This window comes from Neolamprologus multifasciatus, chromosome 18 (genome assembly GCF_963576455.1).
Source record: "Neolamprologus multifasciatus chromosome 18, fNeoMul1.2, whole genome shotgun sequence".
Classification (NCBI taxonomy): Eukaryota; Metazoa; Chordata; class Actinopteri; order Cichliformes; family Cichlidae; genus Neolamprologus; species Neolamprologus multifasciatus.
Genome location: NC_140456.1, coordinates 17821487 through 17841343, shown reverse-complemented (window position 1 = coordinate 17841343; position 19857 = coordinate 17821487). Strand labels below are relative to the sequence as shown.

The window sequence follows — 19857 nt, the reverse complement described above, 5'->3', positions numbered from 1 at the left end:
GCTGCAAGGCTAAATACAGCAGCCTGACCCATGCCTTCCTCAGGCTCTCTCTCTCCCTGCTTCACTGTCTAATCTTTACTCCGCTATCTAATAAAGCTGAAACCCCCCAATAGATAATTAACAGATCACTAAAAAAGTCATCATGTAGATGCTCTCTCTGTATTTACACTATGTTGTTTAGTGTTAATGGTGCCTTCACAGCTGTGCAAGTAATCCATGTCATACTATGATACAGCGGCAGGTGCTGGCTTTTGAACTATATTGGGTCTATCTTCTCTATAAGAGGATGTCCAGTCCGGGATTTTCAAAAAGAAGCCGCGCAGACTGTGATAAGCTTTATTCTTTTTAAATGTTGTCCCTTATATACAGAGTTTTTGATTTCTTGGTCATTTTTAGACAGCCACAGTAGAGAGTAGACAGGAGGGTAGTGAGAATGACCTGCACAATGACCTGCACAATGACCTGCACCTGCAGCCTTTCAGCATGTGGTTTTCCTGCTCAACCAAGTGAGCTGTAACAGCAGCCATACAGAGAGTACAGAAAGGGTCTGTTCGCTTATATTAAATACCAAATAAGTGTTTATTTAAAAAAAACAAAAAACAATACAATTTCTTAGTTTCAACATTTGTTTATATGTTTATATTATTTTAAAATCACATGCAGGTCACCAATCTGTTGTGGCTCTAACACAGACAACCATTGACACCTACAGCTAATTTAGAATTACCAATTAGCATACTGTTGGACATAGTGCTGCACTTTGGGTGAAAGTACCCGAGGACTCGAACCTCGAAAACGCCATACAGAAGGGTCCCAGCCAGCCAGTGGATTCAAATCCAGCACCTTCTTAGTGTGACGCCACACATCCATGCTGCCAACATGGCAACCCTTAATGTATTTGATCCCAGAATAACTTGAATACCTGCAGTACCTCGGTGGATATGTGCCAGATTTAGCCAAGCTGTGAGGGTCATTTATAGCTTCTGATAATAAATGGCGGTAAAGGTTAAGTACTTACTATAAGAAGTGATCTTGTTATCTGTATGTCTGGTTTACCCGCTGGTAATGCTTGGAACTGAAAGTGATTTGATTGTGTTTCAGCTTGGTTTAACAGCTAATCAATCAGGAATGAAAAAGTTGTCTTTGCCACTATGCGCTGCTCATATAAAGACAGGGCTAACTGAGCTTGATTTACAGTTTTCTTGCAGTAATGGTCAAAACACGTCAGCTCAGTGTATCTCTGCTATCAAATGGCACGTTGCATATGAGGAAAAACAAGTTCAGACAGGAGCCTCAAGCAACCTGCAGTTTTCAGTCTGCCGAGCATAATATTAATCCCCACCAATCACACACGCTTTCTTTATGATTTTGTACACTGCTCTGGTATTCAGCCAGTCTCTAGCTCACTCCAGTGCCATTCTAGTTCTGCACGTATGAAAATGTTGCTGCCGCCCACTTAAATCTGCCTCTTTTTTCTAAGCAGGAATCTGTCTACACTTTGATTTGTAGCACATGCTCAGTGCACAGAGTTGATAATATCACATCTGTTGATGGTGATCATCGCTGTTGTCCTCAAAGCATTTTGTGCAGCATTTTACAGCACAACGATCTATACTTACTTGTTAAGCTGCATTGCCATGTTGTTTAAGCCAGCGGTCCCCAACCTTTTTTGCGCCACGGACCGGTTTGTGCCCGACAATATTTTCACGGACCGGCCTTAAAGGTGTCGCGGATAAATACAACAAAATAAAACTAGTACCGGTACCGAAAAAAGAAGATTTATTCATAACACACGTGAAAAGACCCAGGAAAACCGAGTTAACGAAAAATACATTTCACACCCGAGTCTCACTCTCGTGGCACCAAATGACTCACGTACGGTACCGGTCCGTGGCCCGGGGGTTGGGGACCGCTGGTTTAAGCCAATAATGCAGCTAACAACATCATACTTGGCTGTAGAGCAGGGCGATATGACCAAAAATATAAATAATCACGATATACATTTGAAAATTTGTGATAACGATATAACTGACGATATAATTGACACTAGACAAAATACTTTACAACTCCACAACTTTATTAGTGCAAAAAACCCCATCAATGTATTTTCACTTAAACAAGCAGCCGTTTTTTATGTGCATTAAAGTTATATAAAAATGTAACAGTGCAAATTCCTTGCCGACAGTTTAACCAAAAGGCATTTCCAGTGGAAATTGGCCGACATATCCTCAGCATAACCATGTATAATATCCACAAAACTTAAAATGAGGTTATACACACACAATACGGTAATATTATGTTGAAGCACAGTACGTATCACTCCGCTCCTGTCTACGGTAGCCGTAATGCTCCGACAATCCATCAAGCGGTGCGGCTTTGTAGCTTAGCAAAGTCATGCTAAAACATTTGACAGATTTTCGAGCGCCGTGTAGCACATAAAATCGTTTCGAGGTCAGTAAACACAACCAGAATTCATACATAAGGCACACGGTATTATAAGGGGCACTGTCGATTTTCAGAAAAATCAAAGGATTGATTTTAAGTGTGCCGTATTTTCCAAACAACACGGTAACAACGACAGCCCGCTAGCATGCTCTACCAAAAATAGTGCTTTGTTGTGTATCTGACGGACGAAAGCTAAACTAGTTCCACACCACTGAAGTTGCAGCATTTTTACAAACCAATTCTGATTCATCCGTTTCATGTAACGATCCACTTTCGCTCTTCTCATTCTGCGTCGCCGCCATGTGCGTATGTAAACATAGGCACTGCGCATGCGCATTTTACCCATATTCTATCGCGATATTTCATTTTCCTATCGTTGCCCAAAATTACACCGGTATTACCGTGAACGGTATGATATAGCCCAGCCCTACATGGCTGTAAACTGACATACACTAGAGGCAGGTTAATCCATTTGCCCAATTTATTATGCCTTCAGCCTTTGAGTTTTAAAGGCATCATGTGCGAGTGGCTGACAGGTACACACACAAAGTCTCGGTCATAACAAAATATGAAGAAAAGGGATTTAGCTGCCATGCAGGAGTTAACAGTGAAATATATACATAAATGTACCAAGAGTTGTCGATCCTCCTGCTCCTGTAATTATGATTTTTACTTATTGTCACATTAACTTTTTAAGGTCTTTGGAGCTTCATTATGAACACTGTCCATTAGGGCTGCATGGTTAATCGTTAGAAAATCGCGATCTCAATTCATACTTATGTGCGATCTCATTTCCAAATGACAACGATTTAGAAAAAAAAAAAAAAAAAAAGATGACGATTGTACCGCATTTTGATCCGGGACGTAATCTGTATGAAAACAAGTGCTCACTCTTCCTGCTCAACAAATGGCGGAGCCTTATACCACGTGATACAGAAGCTGGCTGCTAAAATTGGCAGGGAAAAGACAACGGAGAGCACGTCAGGGATGACAAGAAAGTGACTGGAGAAAATCTGTCCTGGTCAACTACCCAAACATCAATAACGGGAACCTTATACAGCGCTTCCCTATACCCGTCGAACTCCCGCAGGCACAAAGAAATTACGGAGGCTATTACTTATCACCTGACCAAAGATATGGCTCCCATCAACACTGTGCAAAACGAGGGATTTAGGAAAATTATCAACACCCTAGACAAACGCTACACAGTGCCGTCCCGCAACTATTTTTCTATTGTTGCACTACCTGCTCTATACACGCAGTGTCGAGCAACGGTGGAGACGGAATTTCAAGCGGCAACGACAAAATGTGAGACATTTGTTGTTTTTATATTTATTTATTGTTTTTATGTTCAGTCTCAACTGTTACGAAGTTGATGTGCAGTTAATAAGCGCAATAAATATTTATACTGGAAAAGAATATCGTGAGAGATTCGTGATCTCAATTCTAAGCAAAAAAATCGTTATTCTCATTTTATGCAAAATCGTACAGCCCTACTGTCCATAAATTAACAAGTAGGTTGTTTATGCCTTTTTAGAACTCTCCAAATGTCATGGAATCGCAGTCGTCAGTGTTGCCATGACTCAAACCATCCACCTGATTATCTGTAGCAGTTTTGCTCTTTTGTGACCTTTAAATTTTCTCCTTCTAATGGGCGTCCGTGTCGGCCTTCAGGCTGTGGAAGTGAAGTTCTGGTGTCTCAATTAAAAGCCTCTATTTTAGATTGCTAATTTAATTAAATTGGTGGCTTACAGATATGAAGTAAGATTATTATTATTATCATTAATACGGAAGGACCGTGCTGAAATGCAGAGGGGGATTTCGACTCTGCAGTTGACTTTGATGGCTCATTCTGGTGTTATTAAAGTTATTATTTTTTTCTTTTTAGAGCCATGGTGCTCTGTGCCTATACCACATACTGTTTGACTGTGTGTGCGTGTGTGTAAATATCCCAAATGTCAAGTTTGTCATCCACGCATTACCATTATTTTCTCGTTTCTCGCCATTTGAAAGGAAGAAATATTAGTTTTGCTGAAAAGGGCAGTGGCATGATGATGAGAAGAGAAGGGTGGCGCATCAGAGAGTGTATGTGAAATGTCCCATCTTAATTACTGTCAGCATTATTAATGCTGTGGTACAAATGAACAGGGAAGCCCAAGGTGACAAACACATGGGAGTCCCTGTATGCTAATTAGTCACCGACGTAAACGCAAATGTGTGAGTGTGTGTCTCCATGCTTGTGCAACCCACCGCTTTCAGTTTTAACCTTTTGCTCAACATCAAACTTTCGCTCGCTTACCAATTACTATACTCATCTCGCCTCTTTAGCCTCTGTATCAGCAGGAGGTGTTGTCAGCCCGCTCCTTATCGCCGCTGTCTCTTCATCCCTAGCTCTCGTATTTCACCCTCCCTTGATGCACTTCCCAGGGGGGGTTGAGTGTGAGGTGGGTAAGCCTAAACCTCTCTGTTTGGATGGGTGTTATTGTACTGTGCTTAAGATGACAGTACCCACCTCCCCACCCCTACCTCACTTTCTTTAAGCCCCACATACAGTATAAGGCACTGCACTTTATCAAGGCTGTATAGAGTGCAGCAGAAACAGGCTGCTGCTGCTGCTGTATGCAGGCCATTAGCAACTGCTGAGTGACAGAATGCGGAGGCTGAAGTGACACAGTGTTAGCGCTGATGAGCAACCAGTGTTGCGAACGATAACATAATATGTGTGTCTGTGAAAGCTCTTGCATGATTTGGGTAAATCTTAAAAATAATGCTCCTAAAGGAGAGCATTTTTTTTCTGATTCAGTGATGAGAAAATTTGCACTCAAAACTTTTCTAGAGGCCTGGTCAATATCTTTGTATGGTTTGTTTGCTTTTGTACATGCATAACTGGAGCCACAGTAAACATCTTGCCTCTTGAGTATAATTTGTAAAGTAAAATGAAAATGCACCGCCCATTTGAGAAGCCAGAAACCAGCAAATGCTTGTTTTTTTTTCCCCTAAGTGTCATTAATGAGACATAGTGCTCTCTCAGCTTGTGAAAACAGTAATAGCAGCTTTGGAGAGACCTTCCTGTGGTTTAAAAAAAATCTGGATTCAGGAGATAGACACCCTCTCTACTTTTAAGATTAGGCTTAAAACTTTCCTTTTTGATAAGGTCTATGGCTAGGGTTGGATCAGGTGACCCTGAGTCCTCCTTAGTTATGCTCCAATAAATCTAGGCTGCTGGGGGATTCCCATGATGCGTTGAGTGTTTCTTCTTCAGTCACTTTTTTCACTCATTATGTGTTTATGCACCTCTCTCCATGTAATTATTAGGTATTATTAATCTCTGACTCTCTTCCACAGCATATCTTTGTCCTGTCTTCATCTGCTCACCCCCAACCAGTCGTGGCAGATGTATGCCCTCCCTAAGCCTCGGTCTGCTGGAGTTTCTTCCTGTTAAAAGGGAGTTTTTCCTTCCTACTGTTTTCTTTGTATTATTGTGGCGTCTTTACCTTACACTATAAAGCGCCTTGAGGCAACTGTTGTTGTGATTTGGTGCTATTTAAATAAAATTGAATTGAACTGGATTAAAAACAGAACTTTATTTTTATGACAGAAAACCTTTGTTTGCTAGACTTTTTGGCACAGCCCGAAGAGCATGTTGTCTCACATTTTAACGTACTCCTCATGTACTGAGTTCTGATGGTAATTATAAAACATTATAGCCAACATAATAAAGGAGCTTGTGAATGTATGCTTGAGTTCATATTGGGTTTAGGTAAAAACTCCTCGAGGCAGATGCTGTTAACACGGCATTGTTTCTTTGCTTTGGGATTTTCTTTAATTGCAACTTCATACTACACTGCAGTCAGCCTTTGTTACATTGTGCATGCATTTCCTGTGTGCTAGCTTTCCTCGTGTGTTTGTCAAAGAGCTGTTAAGACCAAAGGCAAGTGCTGCATCATTCATGAGTGTGTGCCACCCTGTGCCCAGACTGCAGTGACCCATAGCTGTCAACAGTGTATCCTTGAACATAATGGCACAGGTTGTGCTGAGGACACACTGCAGGGACCACTGGCATGTGGAGGTCTGTGGGTGGGGCCAGGGGATGGGTGGGCTAGTTGGGGTTGTAAATGGAAGTTGTAAATGGAGAGAAGTGCTGAATAAAGCACTAATATAAATGCAGTCATTTCTCTCTTTTTGTTTTAATTCTCTTTTTTGCTTTTGGGTACTGCCTGTACTAGTATATTTCAAAAGATGGCTAAGGTTTTTATAGGTTTGCAAAAAAAGAGAGAGAGCAAGAGAGGGGTCAGGCTGTGAGTAACCTGGGCTAGAAATCATTCCCCACCCACATGAACAGCCACTGAACCACTGGACAGAAGAAAGTGAGGAAAAAACAAAGCGTGAATAACAGCTGGAGATACTGAAACCTGACATTATATATACAAGGTTTATGAAGAAAGATGTGTAGGAAAAAGGAGGAATTTTGGTCCTGCTGAGGGCTTCTTGTCCTTTAAAATATTTCATATGCACGCGCACACACACACACACACACAGAGCTGAAACCTGTGTGTGTGTGTGTGTGTGAGAGAGAGAGAAAGCAAGTAAGACAGAGACTCATTACATAACTGGACACCATGGCTTTCCTGCCAGTTTACTATCACACAGCAGTAACTCAGTTCACACGTGTGCAGGCTTGCTTTATTTTGTGTGTGAAAGCTTAGCAACCTCCCGTTTGTTTCTCACGCGTTCATGACCTGCTGGTAATTTATGATTTCCCTACTTAGCCAACCTCTTCCACACCAGAGGACAAATTCATCATGCAGTGCAGCTTCACATGAAACAGCATTATGTTATGTATATTATATAAAGGCTAGAAGAAGGGCTTGACAGGAATTACATCTGACTTTTAGCTGGCAAGATATTAGACAGCTATTGCAAGTGACTGAATATTGATTCTTCTCGCCTCATTTCTTAAACAAAACATACAAAAACACACACAAAAGGTTTTACTTCTGTTTGAAGCAATCTGCCAATACTGACTGAACATGCGCTTTTTTTGAGGTCATTTGTGTTACTAACATAATAATAACAATGATGATAATAATACTACTAATGATAATAATGATAACTTGAACTGATCATTTACAGAACAAATGATGGACAGTCACTGTGACATGTTTCTCGTGAGATGTTTATTACAGTTAAATTATCACAGTGACAGTTTTTTGGGGAGCTATTATTACTTATTTTGTTATTCAAAAAAACTTTTTTCAGTATTTTAAACAAAATATGATCAATAAAATGAATACTCATTGTCAGCGGTAATCATCCACTGTAATTTACAGACATAACTCATCCAAACTACAAAACCTAGCTCACTGATTTTATATTATCACTCAGTTTCTAAATCTGTCAGCTGGAAACAACAGTATTTTGTGTATTTTCAGGTTTACTGCTGACTGAGATTTACTCCCATAACATTTTCATTGCACTTTCCTCTTGTGAATCTTTCTGCCTGAGGTGACAGAACATGCCACTAGCCAATTCATCCCGTCTGTTTATATTGTGCATCTGTTTGTCTTTACATCTATTATCGTTTCACTTCTACATCTTAGCCCATTTTTATCTTGTTCTTGTTAGCGTCGACTTTTCTTTCCGTCCATTTATTTACATCGTTCTCTCTGTTGCCTTATACTAGACTGCCATGCTTCCACTATTGATGCTTTTAACATGCCTTTTGGCCCTCATCTTTTTCTGCACTTGTAGAAAAAGATGATGCACAAGCATACTAATAATTAATTTGGGAGTCCAACAAACTTCCGCAGCCTTGGAATTATACTCATATACTCATAACACCCATGCTTTCAGTTAATTTGTAGTACACGCTCCCATGCAAAAAACTGTATGCATTCACTTGAATACAAAAGAAAAGCTAATAAATGAAATAAATGAGCTCTTGTGTGTCTGTGTATGAATGTGTGAGCTAGCTGACCGGGAGGCCTGTGTATTTCAATGTAAGGTTTCATAACACACACTCATTACATAACAGCAGCAGGAGTGGAGCTGGGAAGAGAGAGGGGGAGCACAAATGTACGTCAGTATCCAACCCTTTCACTGGCAGGAAATCACTGGGGAACATCTTTTTTTTTTCTCACCCTGATGCCAGCACCTGAATTTGAAGCATCCATAATACAATTCTATCCACTGCACCTAAGTGGCGTTTAGTGTTTTTTAAATAACGTGATGAAGCATGTTACCAGTGTAATGGGTGACTTGAAGGACTGTGTTACTTTTATTTAAAGGCACAAACATGATATATTTAATATTTAAATAGCTGCACAGGATGATTCGCTAAACACTTGTTGAGCCTTTATAACTCCTCGTGCCAACGGTCAGGCGCATGTTACACATTCATACATCGTTTGCATTTGCAATTGCGTCTGCCTTTCAGTACTGATTTATCTCAGGTTAATATGATCTGATATGGAATGATATTAAGTGGACTGAGTTTTTTTTTTTCTTTCGCCCAGCATGCATTAACTAACGTTAGAAATTAAAAATGCAGAAGTGCAAGGGAGTGTGCAAATGGGCAAAAGCGAAGTGACAAAAAAAGGCAGCGTTAAAGACAAATTCATCTTCAGATAAGACAACCCTTCCTTTATCCCAGTGCTGCTCTGCATCCGGGCATTATCCCTGCAGGTGGTGGGTGGTAATGCAATGACCTGATAACTGGAGTTGTACAATGCCTTTAATAGCAGAGGACTGTTTAGTTCCCTTCTTCCCAGGGGCAAAGGGTAATAATGGTTTGATGGAGAAGATATCGCAGGCTGTGACCTCATTTGGATTCAGGATGTGTTTCACTGGACTGAGAGTTTGAGAGAGTGATATTTTGTGTAGTGTCTGCGTGTGTGTGCATGTTGACCTCCTTGGTGACAAGTTTAAAAGAGATGAGCTTTCAGAATTTTACAGCATCCTTCACACTAATAATTGTCCACCTCATCCTCTCTGTTGTGATAGAGTGATGTCACATGGGCACCTGGGTCACTACAATACCCTAGACTCCAGTTCTCATCTCTCTGGCTCTGCTGTGCTACTGTTGGGGGGAGAGGGGCATCACCTCGGCTGTGCTGTTAGGACTGAAGGATGTCCACTGACAGCAGACAGGAGCTCAAAGCTGAATGTAACTCAAACTGGAGCCAGTAATTAAGGCACTAAAAAAAAGTGAACACAGACAGTAGACTACCTATCATATCCTATATCCTTATAACAGAGTACTCATCAAAATGACAATTTTATACTTATAGCAGGCTCTCTTTCTCTGATTTATAAGGTATTACTAGGTATCTGAATAATTCAGAATGTTAGAAAAATATAGGTTTATGCTAGCCACAGTAGTTCGATCTTTTACATTATTGCCCATTAATTTTAGGCTTTTAATTTTTTTGATGCATTCATAAACAAGCTTTAAACTAGACTAGAACAATATTGTTTTAAAAATGCATTTGTTCTTGACTTTTTAACTCAAACTTTTTCCAGTTAGCTTAGCTTAGCATAAGAGACTGCCCCTATATGCTAACAAGTTCACAGTGCTAACAAGTTAATATTGGCTTAATGTTTTTCAGGTTAATCGTAGTACAGTATGTTGTCACACTAACATAAAGTAGACAATAGTGTTCCCATATACTAATAGGCTCACATATGTTAATGTCTATATTTTTGTGTTTTTTACGTTCATCTCATCATCACATTAGCTCACCATGTTATCATGCTAAGTTAATATGCTTAGCATGATAACGTTGCACGATGACACTTGATGTATGCCAACATGTTATCATACATAATTTACAAGACATTGGCCTCATATCTCAACAGGCTCACGACGCTAACATGTTAATATTGAGAATGTGTAATATTTTTAAGGTTTATCCTATTAGTTTAGCATGTTACGCTGATAACATTTGCATAATGTACATGATGCTGAGGGAGGATCTTTTTTTTCCTAACAACAACTAAATTCTTAACAGTTTCATATTTTGACCCTTGAACATTTTATTAAACTATGCCTCCCTTTAAAAGTTAAAATTATTCAAACTTGAGCCCTAAGACAACAGGGAAATGTAGGACATTCATGCTTAGCGCAAAGTAAAGTAAGAATACACAGATGCTGTATTTGCCCAACTCTAAGCACTTGTGCAAATTTAGTGTCACGCAGTGATAATGCAGGAACACTTATTTCCCATGCAAACATCCACCTCATCTCCTTATCACTTTTTACACAAAGGACAGCTTGACACATTTCACACATCAACACCTCTTTAGTCCCTGAGGCCAAAGCAACCCCTTCTGTCTGTTTGGACCGGTTTGTGCAGTAACATCTGGAAAGTTTTAAAGAGCGGTTTGTAGGATTACAAAGTTACAAATTAAGGGTTACTCATTACAAAAACGATGAAACTGTGTGGTTTAAACGGGCTTGAGACCTTCCTAAAAATTTCCATTGTGCACTATGTTTTTTTTTTTTATCACTTCCGCACATTCACAGTTCAGCCTGTGTATATCTCTGAAAGGTACAGAGAGGTAAAAATGTAATGTAAGGGAAAATGTGGAGTATTAACATGAATACAGCAAGCAGTCTGTCACCCGCGATGGCTTTTGCCACCTTCGAGCATGGCTCATCAACCACTGCCTGTCACTTTTCATCTGAGTAATCACCTCAAGTCTTCCACAGAGCAGGAGTACTGCTGAAGAAATAAAGAAAGGAATAGCAAGACTCAGACTGAGGGACACAGCAAGTAAAATGTAGGACAAATATCACTCTCTTGCCTGAGACAAGTCACCTTTGAGTAGGTATATTTTGACTTGTTGTTTTTATATATGTTTGAAGCAGAGGCATCTATTTGTGTTGGAGAGTAACAGATGGCTTTTCTGTTTTAGATCTCCATGTACTTTCTCCAACAACTCCTCTCAACTCCAGTTTGCTTTTTGTAAATGTATAAGACATCTCATCAAAGTCTCTTTTTAGTCAGTTTCCTATGCTGTTAAATATTTATATGATTCATTTTGGTTGCATTTAAAGAAGTAATATATATATATATATATATATATATATATATATATATATATATATATATACTGGCTTGGAAGCATTTATATATCACCAGAGTCTTGCCAGTCATTAAATTGGATTGGTCATTGCTTATAATAAACAAGTGTGTCTTTACAAGCTCATGCTCGGTTGTGACTTATGTGGGTCATTGATGCCCTACGGTATGGCATGCCCAGTTCTTTACAGATAGTGTGCTGATGTCAGGTTGTATTCTTATTATTACCGAGAAGATCCACAAGAAAGAAGTGTTGATCTGTTAAATAGGAGATGGATGTAGAGAGGCTGGCCTAGTTGACTGATTGCTAACAATGATGGATGACGGGGACATAGGGGGAAAGGTAGTCAGATTTTCTAGTGCGCCAGAGTCAGCTCAGGGCTCTTTATTTCATGTCACTGGACGTTATTGCCCAAAAAAACTCACTATATACTTTGCTGGTAGATATCATACAATATAGATGTCTGTATTCAGAGAGGGCAAGGTCCTCAGTCTCAATAGTAGCTGTTACATCTTCGTGCTTAATCTTAAATTAAACATTAATGTGTGTTTCACAGGGCTGAAGTCCTGAAATGAACTGAAGAAGTGGAAGTGCTACCATAGCAGTAGACTAAAATGGTCTTTGGCATGTATAATTTTATCATCTGGATATTTTCTCTCTCTTATCAGTGATTGCATTTCAAATCATTGGGACGCAAGACTAGTGGGACCATTATTTGACCAAAATTTGCCTTTGCAGGTTAACTCTCGCTCTGATTGTTTCAGTATTTTTTGGATGTACAGGATTTTCAAAGGCTTCTTGGAGCTGGAATTTACTGGAAGATTGTGCAGTCAAAAATAGAGAGAAGTGTTCTTTAAGAAGAAATTAACCAGTGGTGTTTTTATATGTGTTTTATTTTTTTTCCAAGTATTGCGATTGCATTCTAGGGACTCATTTGTATGTACAGTAAAAACAGAACAAGTATTTTTTCTAATGATTAATTTTTTTTAACTATACTCAGAGGTGCCGATCCCACAAGGGCTTACAGGAAGAAAGTTATTCTTACATAGAGAAGCAATAAAACTATGGGGAAGTATGCAAATGCTTAGCACATTATGCAAAATTGGATAAGCTGTGCTATTTCTTTCCATTGCATCGTATACCACATAAATAAATATATGGCCGTCTCAGAAACCGATGAATTGAGTAGCTTCTAGTGAAAGATCTAATTGATTTCAGAGTGTACCTGTAAGCTTTTGCAGAAGTAAGATTTTCAACATTGAGAGAAAGTCAGGTTTCTAACAGTGCCGTTTGTTCTTTCATCCTGTGAGTGTGTGCATATTTATGTTTGTGTTAAAGCAGTAGTGGTGCACACACTTGGATATTTGAGCCTAATGTGGAAGGGAAACTGTTATTTCCTGAGCCTGGGGAAAAGGAAGGAAACCATCTTTAGATACCAACACACGCACACACACACACACACACACACACACACACACACACAAACTGTACTACTCCAGCTCCTACATACAGTAGGGCTAGGAATAGACTGACTTCTGAACATGAGCACACCCACCTTAAAGAGCCTGACTATCATTTTTCAAATTCACAGTCTTATGCATTGGCCATATAATACGGGATAGCTGACCACAGTGAGTAACACCATCGTTGTTTATCATGTTTTCACTGCAAGTGGGATGTGGTTCATGCATTTGGAATAATGACAGATGTCTCCTATAAGTTCCTTTCCCTACAAAAACCAGGAAAAGACCCTGGTTTTCTCTGATCTACCTCTGTAAACAGGATGCTCACGTCAGAGTCGCACCCATTTCTCTGTTTCCTACGTTGTGCATTCCCATGGCTAGACTGAAATGTACTTCCATCCAGTCATCCCACGTCCATGTGAGATGGTTGTAAACGGCATTGTCAGTACAGGAGTAGCTATCAAACTTAGCACAAAACCAGCCCACTCAAGCTGACTGTATTCTTCTCCTTATGAGGGGAAAAAAACACTTTCTGATTTTGGGTCAGAATTGGATGGATGCACGCATGAAGATGGTTAATCATTGTCACTGTCACACTGTGTGTGTGTGTGTGTGTGTGTGTGTGTGTGTGTGTGTGTGTGTGTGTGTGTGTGTGTGTGTGTGTGTACGTTTATGTCAGCGAGGATAAGAGTATGAGGAGGAGTGGGGTGTATGAGTGCATGTGTGCACATATGCTTGTGTGGGAGAGAGCATGCTCCAACAAAAGACCTAAAAATAGTAAGACTATGCTCATGTGACATATTGAGGCTAAAAGCTTGTGAATAATTTGTCTAATGCAACACATTCTCCTCCTAAGCTCTGTCATGAAAACATGTTCCTGCTAGTAACCTCTGCCAGCCAGCAGGTTGGAAGGGAAAGTTGTATCCAGCCTGTTTCAGTACCTCAGTTGGGTTTTCTGTCTGTTCATGGATGGCATTTGGATCATTTTTATATGTTTCAAGCAGGTACAGTAGTCGAGTTAAGTAAACACAGATACCAACCCAATAGTAACTATGTAATAGTCTTAGTTTAACTTAAATTTTCAGTCTTTTAAGTTGTTAAATATATCTTTACGTTATCAGTTCAGTTCCTTATCTAATCTTCCCCTTCCCCACGTTTCTTCTTAAAGGAAACGCGTATCTACAGTTTACCTCGCTTATCCGAACCATTTATTACAAGCTGAAATTGAAAGTAGACACCTGTTATATTTGTCTGTTGCCTTGTGAATGTATTTGTGTGCGCCACTCGACTGGACTGAAGTTAAATTGGAAACCAACTTTGCAAAGTTGCAGATATGTGAATGAGGCATTAGGATTTCGAAATGCGATCAAGGTATAAACAAGTGTTTGGCTTGTCGTGTCTTGTCTTGCCAAGAGGACTTGTTGACTTATTTGAAGCTGTGAATGAAATATCATTATATGCAATTATATGCAACAGGAATGATGTTCCAAATCTGTGAAAAGAATAAAAAGGGAAAGGGACGCTTTCCTAGCGTCTGGTATTTTCTTGTCTGTACCTAAAATACTTTATACACGTAGTCACAATAATACAAATCATTAATGGTGTTTCCTGCAAAGTGGATGGTGTAATAATGTCTCTTTAAAGAGAGATAAAACCTTCAGTTTCATTTGCTCCTTTCACACTCCACTTGTTTCAGAAGTACAATTAAATGAGTGTGGAGATCAACTGTGGGGGGGGGTTGCACAGAGGGAACAGTTCGTGGTTTTTTTTTTCGTTTTGGAGGCAGCATGAATGACAAAAACAGAACATCCAGTGATGTTCACTTATGCCTTATTCTCAAGCATGAAATGTCACAAAGACAGTTTGTTGAGTTTTTGTTTTTAACAGATATATATTATTTTAACAACACTTACAGTGCTTAATAAATCTATTGACCACCACCAATGTAAGGTGCCCTAAATTAACAGTATTGCTCACTGAGATTTTTTGTTTCTGTAATGGATCTTACTTTTTTTTAAAAAAAGTAAAGCACATTATTATTATTTTTTTAAATAGAAAGTACATTTGTGTGTTTCTTGTTTTTATGACAGTTGGTCTAATAAATTTAAGCACTAGACTTAACACAAAAGAGCGAATCTTTAGCTCCTTGAACCTCAAATTCACCATCTCAGGCTGAGTGAGACGTAGTACAGATGCCAGATTCATGATATTACATATTTGATTTTAAAAAAATGCCTGTGAGGATTTGAATAATTTAAAACGTACAGAGATAGCTAATCTCTTATTCACATATTTGGAAAATATTGGTAATTATCTAATTGGATTTATGCATTAACCTAAAGTAAGAAAACAAAAAAAGAATGTTACATATATCTTTTCATATCTTTTAAGCTCATTAAAGCATATTTATTCGCACCAATAGGCTGTCAGCTTTTAATGCCTACTGTGAAGTCAAAACTGGCTGCCAGAGCACTGAGAGAAATTCTGAAAGAAATGTTAAACATATTGTCATATACACTGGACAATAAACAAACAAATCCTTTTGATCATAATGAGCTTTGTGCACAGTGTAAACCTTGTTTAAGCTGTCGTTAAAGGCATATCTTCACATAAGTAGTCCTTCATTTAAAACAGTAAGAGTCATCTTTTTTGCCTAGAACCACAGACCCGATATGACTCATAATATGCACATAAATAGATTTTTTTTCTGCTTAATACATATTTCTGTCATTTCTGAAGTGTGTGTTAAGCTGCAAACGTGGCGTGTGTTTACCATGTTTCACTTCATATTTTGCTCACAGACGTTTTTCTTCTCTTTAAAATCGAGCTGCTCCTTCATTTCTTATCTTAAACTTCTTTAGAGCCTTGCCCTCTGTCAGCAGCCCTGTAGTTTTAAGAATACCGATGCAGCTCTCCACTATAGTTATGCACGACTCGTAATTGACATTTAACAACAGTGTTTTGTGTTACATACTCAGCATTCTGTCAGAGCAAATATCCTTTTGCAAACGAGACTATTGATTCTGCTGTGAGCACAAGATTAGCTTGGACCACTGAGGAGATGTTAGGGCTCAGGTGCTTTGCTAATTTCAATAAATAAATAAATATCCTGGGTCGGTTTGAAACTCTGCGTTTCTCGCAAGATAATCTGATAATCATCAGATTAAAATGTGTATGTATTCTCGTGACCGTCGTCTTAACCACGCCAGCTCATGCAGTGCCACACAAGATGCAATCTGCATGTGAAAGACCTGAATTATTTAAAGCCATGAGAGTGTGTGCAAGTTCTCACTTGCTTACCTTACTGACTCTTTCTTCAATAAACTCTCCACTGCCCCTCCCCAGCCCCTGCTTTGCTTAGTGTTTAGAAGGAAGTGAATAATGTGTGAAGGAGACGCCACAAGAAAGATGTGGATAGTTTACAGTGAGCCACAGGACAAAAGACATTTTTCTATGACCATCTGTCACTTGGAAAGGAAAACTTCTTGCGCCATGCCACAAATCTCTTAGCCAAATTAGAAAGCAATGAGGTTAAACATGCTGCGAAAGCAAAACATTGAAGCTGCAGATAGCAAGGGGAAAATCCAAAGGCAGGCAAGTTGGACAGATAGAAAGGGGAGATGATAGAGGGGAGGAGGACAGCACACGCCAGCCCAGGGAGATTTTTGCGGAGGTGGAGGTAGACAGAAAGCAGGTGGATGTTTAGACAGAACGATAACACAGCCTGGCTGACAGAACGCCTGATAAGCAGCCTGACTGTCAGGTTTGGCAGGCTAGCAGTGAAGTGAGAGATCCATGCAAGGGGGAAAGGCAGACAGACGGGTGAAACTGAATAAATGAGACCCAGATATTGTAAAAGCATAATTTTAAAAGAGGTTTACCTGGGGTTGAATTTGAGACTCTAATTATGTGGGCTGCACTGTTTTGAATGCAAATCTGGACTATTCACGTCTCATTCTAAAGCAAAGCATCCAATGGCGACAGTTGTGCCTAATATGTTTAGACTTCATGCTAAGCCTGCATCGTGATGTTAGCTCTCTTTGGCAAGCCGGATAAATATTGTCAATTTTGAGCTGCCTGAATGTTCATTGTTTGCTGTTTTTTGTTTGTTTGTTTTTCGTTTGGTTGCTTGGTTTTTGAGTGACATCTTGACAGCTTGGTGGCGCAGTGGTTCGAGTCAGATGACCGTAGGTGTAAACTTGCGAATGTCTCACCGTATTAGCCCTGCAACAAATGGTGACTTGTCCAGAGTGCAGAGCCCAGTGTCATTGTGAGCTTTTAGCACAGAGCAGTGTTATAACAAAATATAGTCTCAAATAATCAGTAGAACGGTTAAAGCCTGTTTGCTGGATTTGACTTGTGCTTTATATTCATGGGAAACTTTCACTATGCATTGCTCGTACTAGACAACTCTGACCCTACGATCCGAATGTTGCAACAAAAATCAAGGCTTATCAGACCAGGCGATGTTTTCCAGTCTTCTGTTATCGAATTTCAGGTCAGCCTATGCAAATTGTAGCCTCCGTTTAATGTTCTTAGTAGCACCCAGTAGAGTCTTCTGCTGCTTCAAGGTTTGACACATTGTGCATTCATTGATACTATTCTGTATTACTTCTCTTTAAGCTACTTCTCGTTCCTTTCAGCTTAAAGAGTTCAGGCCAAGCTCTTCTGACCTCTGGCATGAACAAGGCCCAAAGAACTGCTGCTTCCTGGATATTTTCTCTCCTTTGGACCATTTTCTGTAAACCCTACAGATGGCTGTGTGGGAAAATCCCAGTAGATCAGAAGTTCCTGAAATACTCAGACTAGCCCATCTGGCACCGGCAACCTCGCTATGTTCATAGTCAATTAAATCAGATTTCTTAGTGTGAGCTTGGACAGGTCATCTTGACCATGTCTGCATGCTTAAATGCGTGGTGTACCAAACAAAGTGACCCATGAAAGTATATGCTTTTGAGTGGTGTTGTATAGCTGTCTTCACTACCCTAACTTTCTCTGATTTTCGAAAAGTTTCTTCTTTCTTTCTAACTGCAGCAGTAACTGATTCTGTCTAATCTGTTTTCATGTCAAGTCTGCAGTGCTAACTGGACAAAACATTTCTTTCTCTGTTTCAGGGAAGCCCCAGAGCATCGAGAGCTCAGAGAGGGTCCAGCTGTCTGGAACCTACAACGTTCGGAAAGGGAAGCTTCAACTACCAGTCAACCGCTGGACCAGACGCCAGGTCATCCTGTGCGGCACTTGCCTCATCGTCTCCTCTGTGAAGGAGAGCCAGACAGGGAAGATGCACATCCTGCCCCTCATTGGAGGAAAAGTATGTAAAAGTCACACCATGACAGGGCGTTACTGTTGTCACATAATCATTTTCTTTTCTCTCTCTCTCCCTCTTTTACCCTGGTCTTTTTATGGTGATGTTATATAGTTTATGCCTCGGATCATAAACCTATAACATGATATCATTAGAGAATGACCTGATAAAGTCAATGTTATTACCCTCTTCAAATGCCTCCCTGTGCAGGCAAGTTTGTCCTTGATGAAATGTCACCTTTAGTTTGACATCAAATACTGCTTCCTGCTTTGTTCATTTTAGCTCTCAAGGTCACACAGGAATTGTGCAAGCCAGGGCTAAAGCACTGATGTGTGTTTTTTTTTTTTCTTCTTTTCTAATTTGGAGTCGAGACATGCTTTAATATTTACTGTAATGGATCAGTATAGCCTTAAAACAGCTTTATGTCACTGTAGCGTTTTAAATTGCCTTCCCAAAAGCGACCTTTATCCATTTATTGCTTTATGTGCGCATGTGTGTATCTGCTAAACAAGCTCTAAGGGCTCTTCTGAAAAGCCTTATCTGCTTGTCTGCCTGATACAAAGAACACTCAGTGTGTCACCACGCCCAGTTTTTAAACATTTCACACACAACACATTGACCTCGAGTCAACCCTCTTTTCTGTTCCTCTGTGTTTGTCTATAGTGAGTTTGTGTGCACGCCTGCTAGTATTCTGTTCAAACAACATAAGTAGTCAGCCATTCACCGAGCCTGCTGGAGTATGTGACTGTGGATGACTGAAAAGCAATTTCACATGCACACGTTTTGTTTCTAATGTCAGTCACGTGTGTGTGTTATTTCATTAGACGAACGTACGTGCTTTTTCTCTTTTTTTTACAGGTGACTGAATCTGAGTAGCCTGCAGACATTTAGTGTGTTATTTGTTTCAACTGAAGTCCTTTTTATATATATATATATATATATATATATATATATATATATATATGAGAACTAACCTATGTAGGCCTCCGTGTTTCATGTTTTCCTTTCACTTTTCTTTTCTGATGCCTAAAGATGAGCTTTTTAATTTATATTCAGAGGTGGATAAGAGATGTCAGTATTTTACACTCCAGTGACATTCTCGTGTGTGTCTGTCTCCAGGTGGAGGAGGTGAAGAAGCACAATCATTGTTTGGCCTTCAGCTCAGCAGGGCCTCAGAGTCAAACCTACTATGTCAGCTTTGACAGCTTCACGGAGCACCTGCGCTGGCAAAGACACGCTGCCAAGGTATTGTGTGGGCAAAAGAGTTGAAGAAAGAAAAGGAGGAGCATATGCTCCCTGGGCACTACTTTCGGGTCAGCTGCACTGTACGTTACAACACGCTCAACTGCACTACACCCACCGCAATGCCACTGTCGTATGAGCCCGGTAAAGTTAAAACTGCACATATTTCACTGCTGTGCAGTCTGTACTCTATAACCTGTCTGGGTGCTCTCACACACATAAACACCACTGATGGCTCTCTCCTCTCTCTCATTTGAACTCAAGTAGGCCATAGCCAGAAAACCTCTTTTCTAAATATTAACAGGGACATGCATGTCA

The 19857-nt window shown here is 39.8% G+C and overlaps 1 protein-coding gene across 1 annotated transcript in view; it reads left to right on the top strand.

Annotated features, from left to right (window-relative positions):
- Positions 1-19857, top strand: part of phlpp1 (PH domain and leucine rich repeat protein phosphatase 1) — a 46088-nt gene that overhangs the window by 12757 nt on the left and 13474 nt on the right. Inside the window, exons 2-3 of the mRNA XM_085139245.1 lie at positions 18107-18303; positions 19417-19542. Of these exons, the coding sequence (XP_084995371.1) occupies positions 18107-18303; positions 19417-19542 (323 nt within the window). The remainder of the gene's footprint in view (positions 1-18106; positions 18304-19416; positions 19543-19857) is intronic.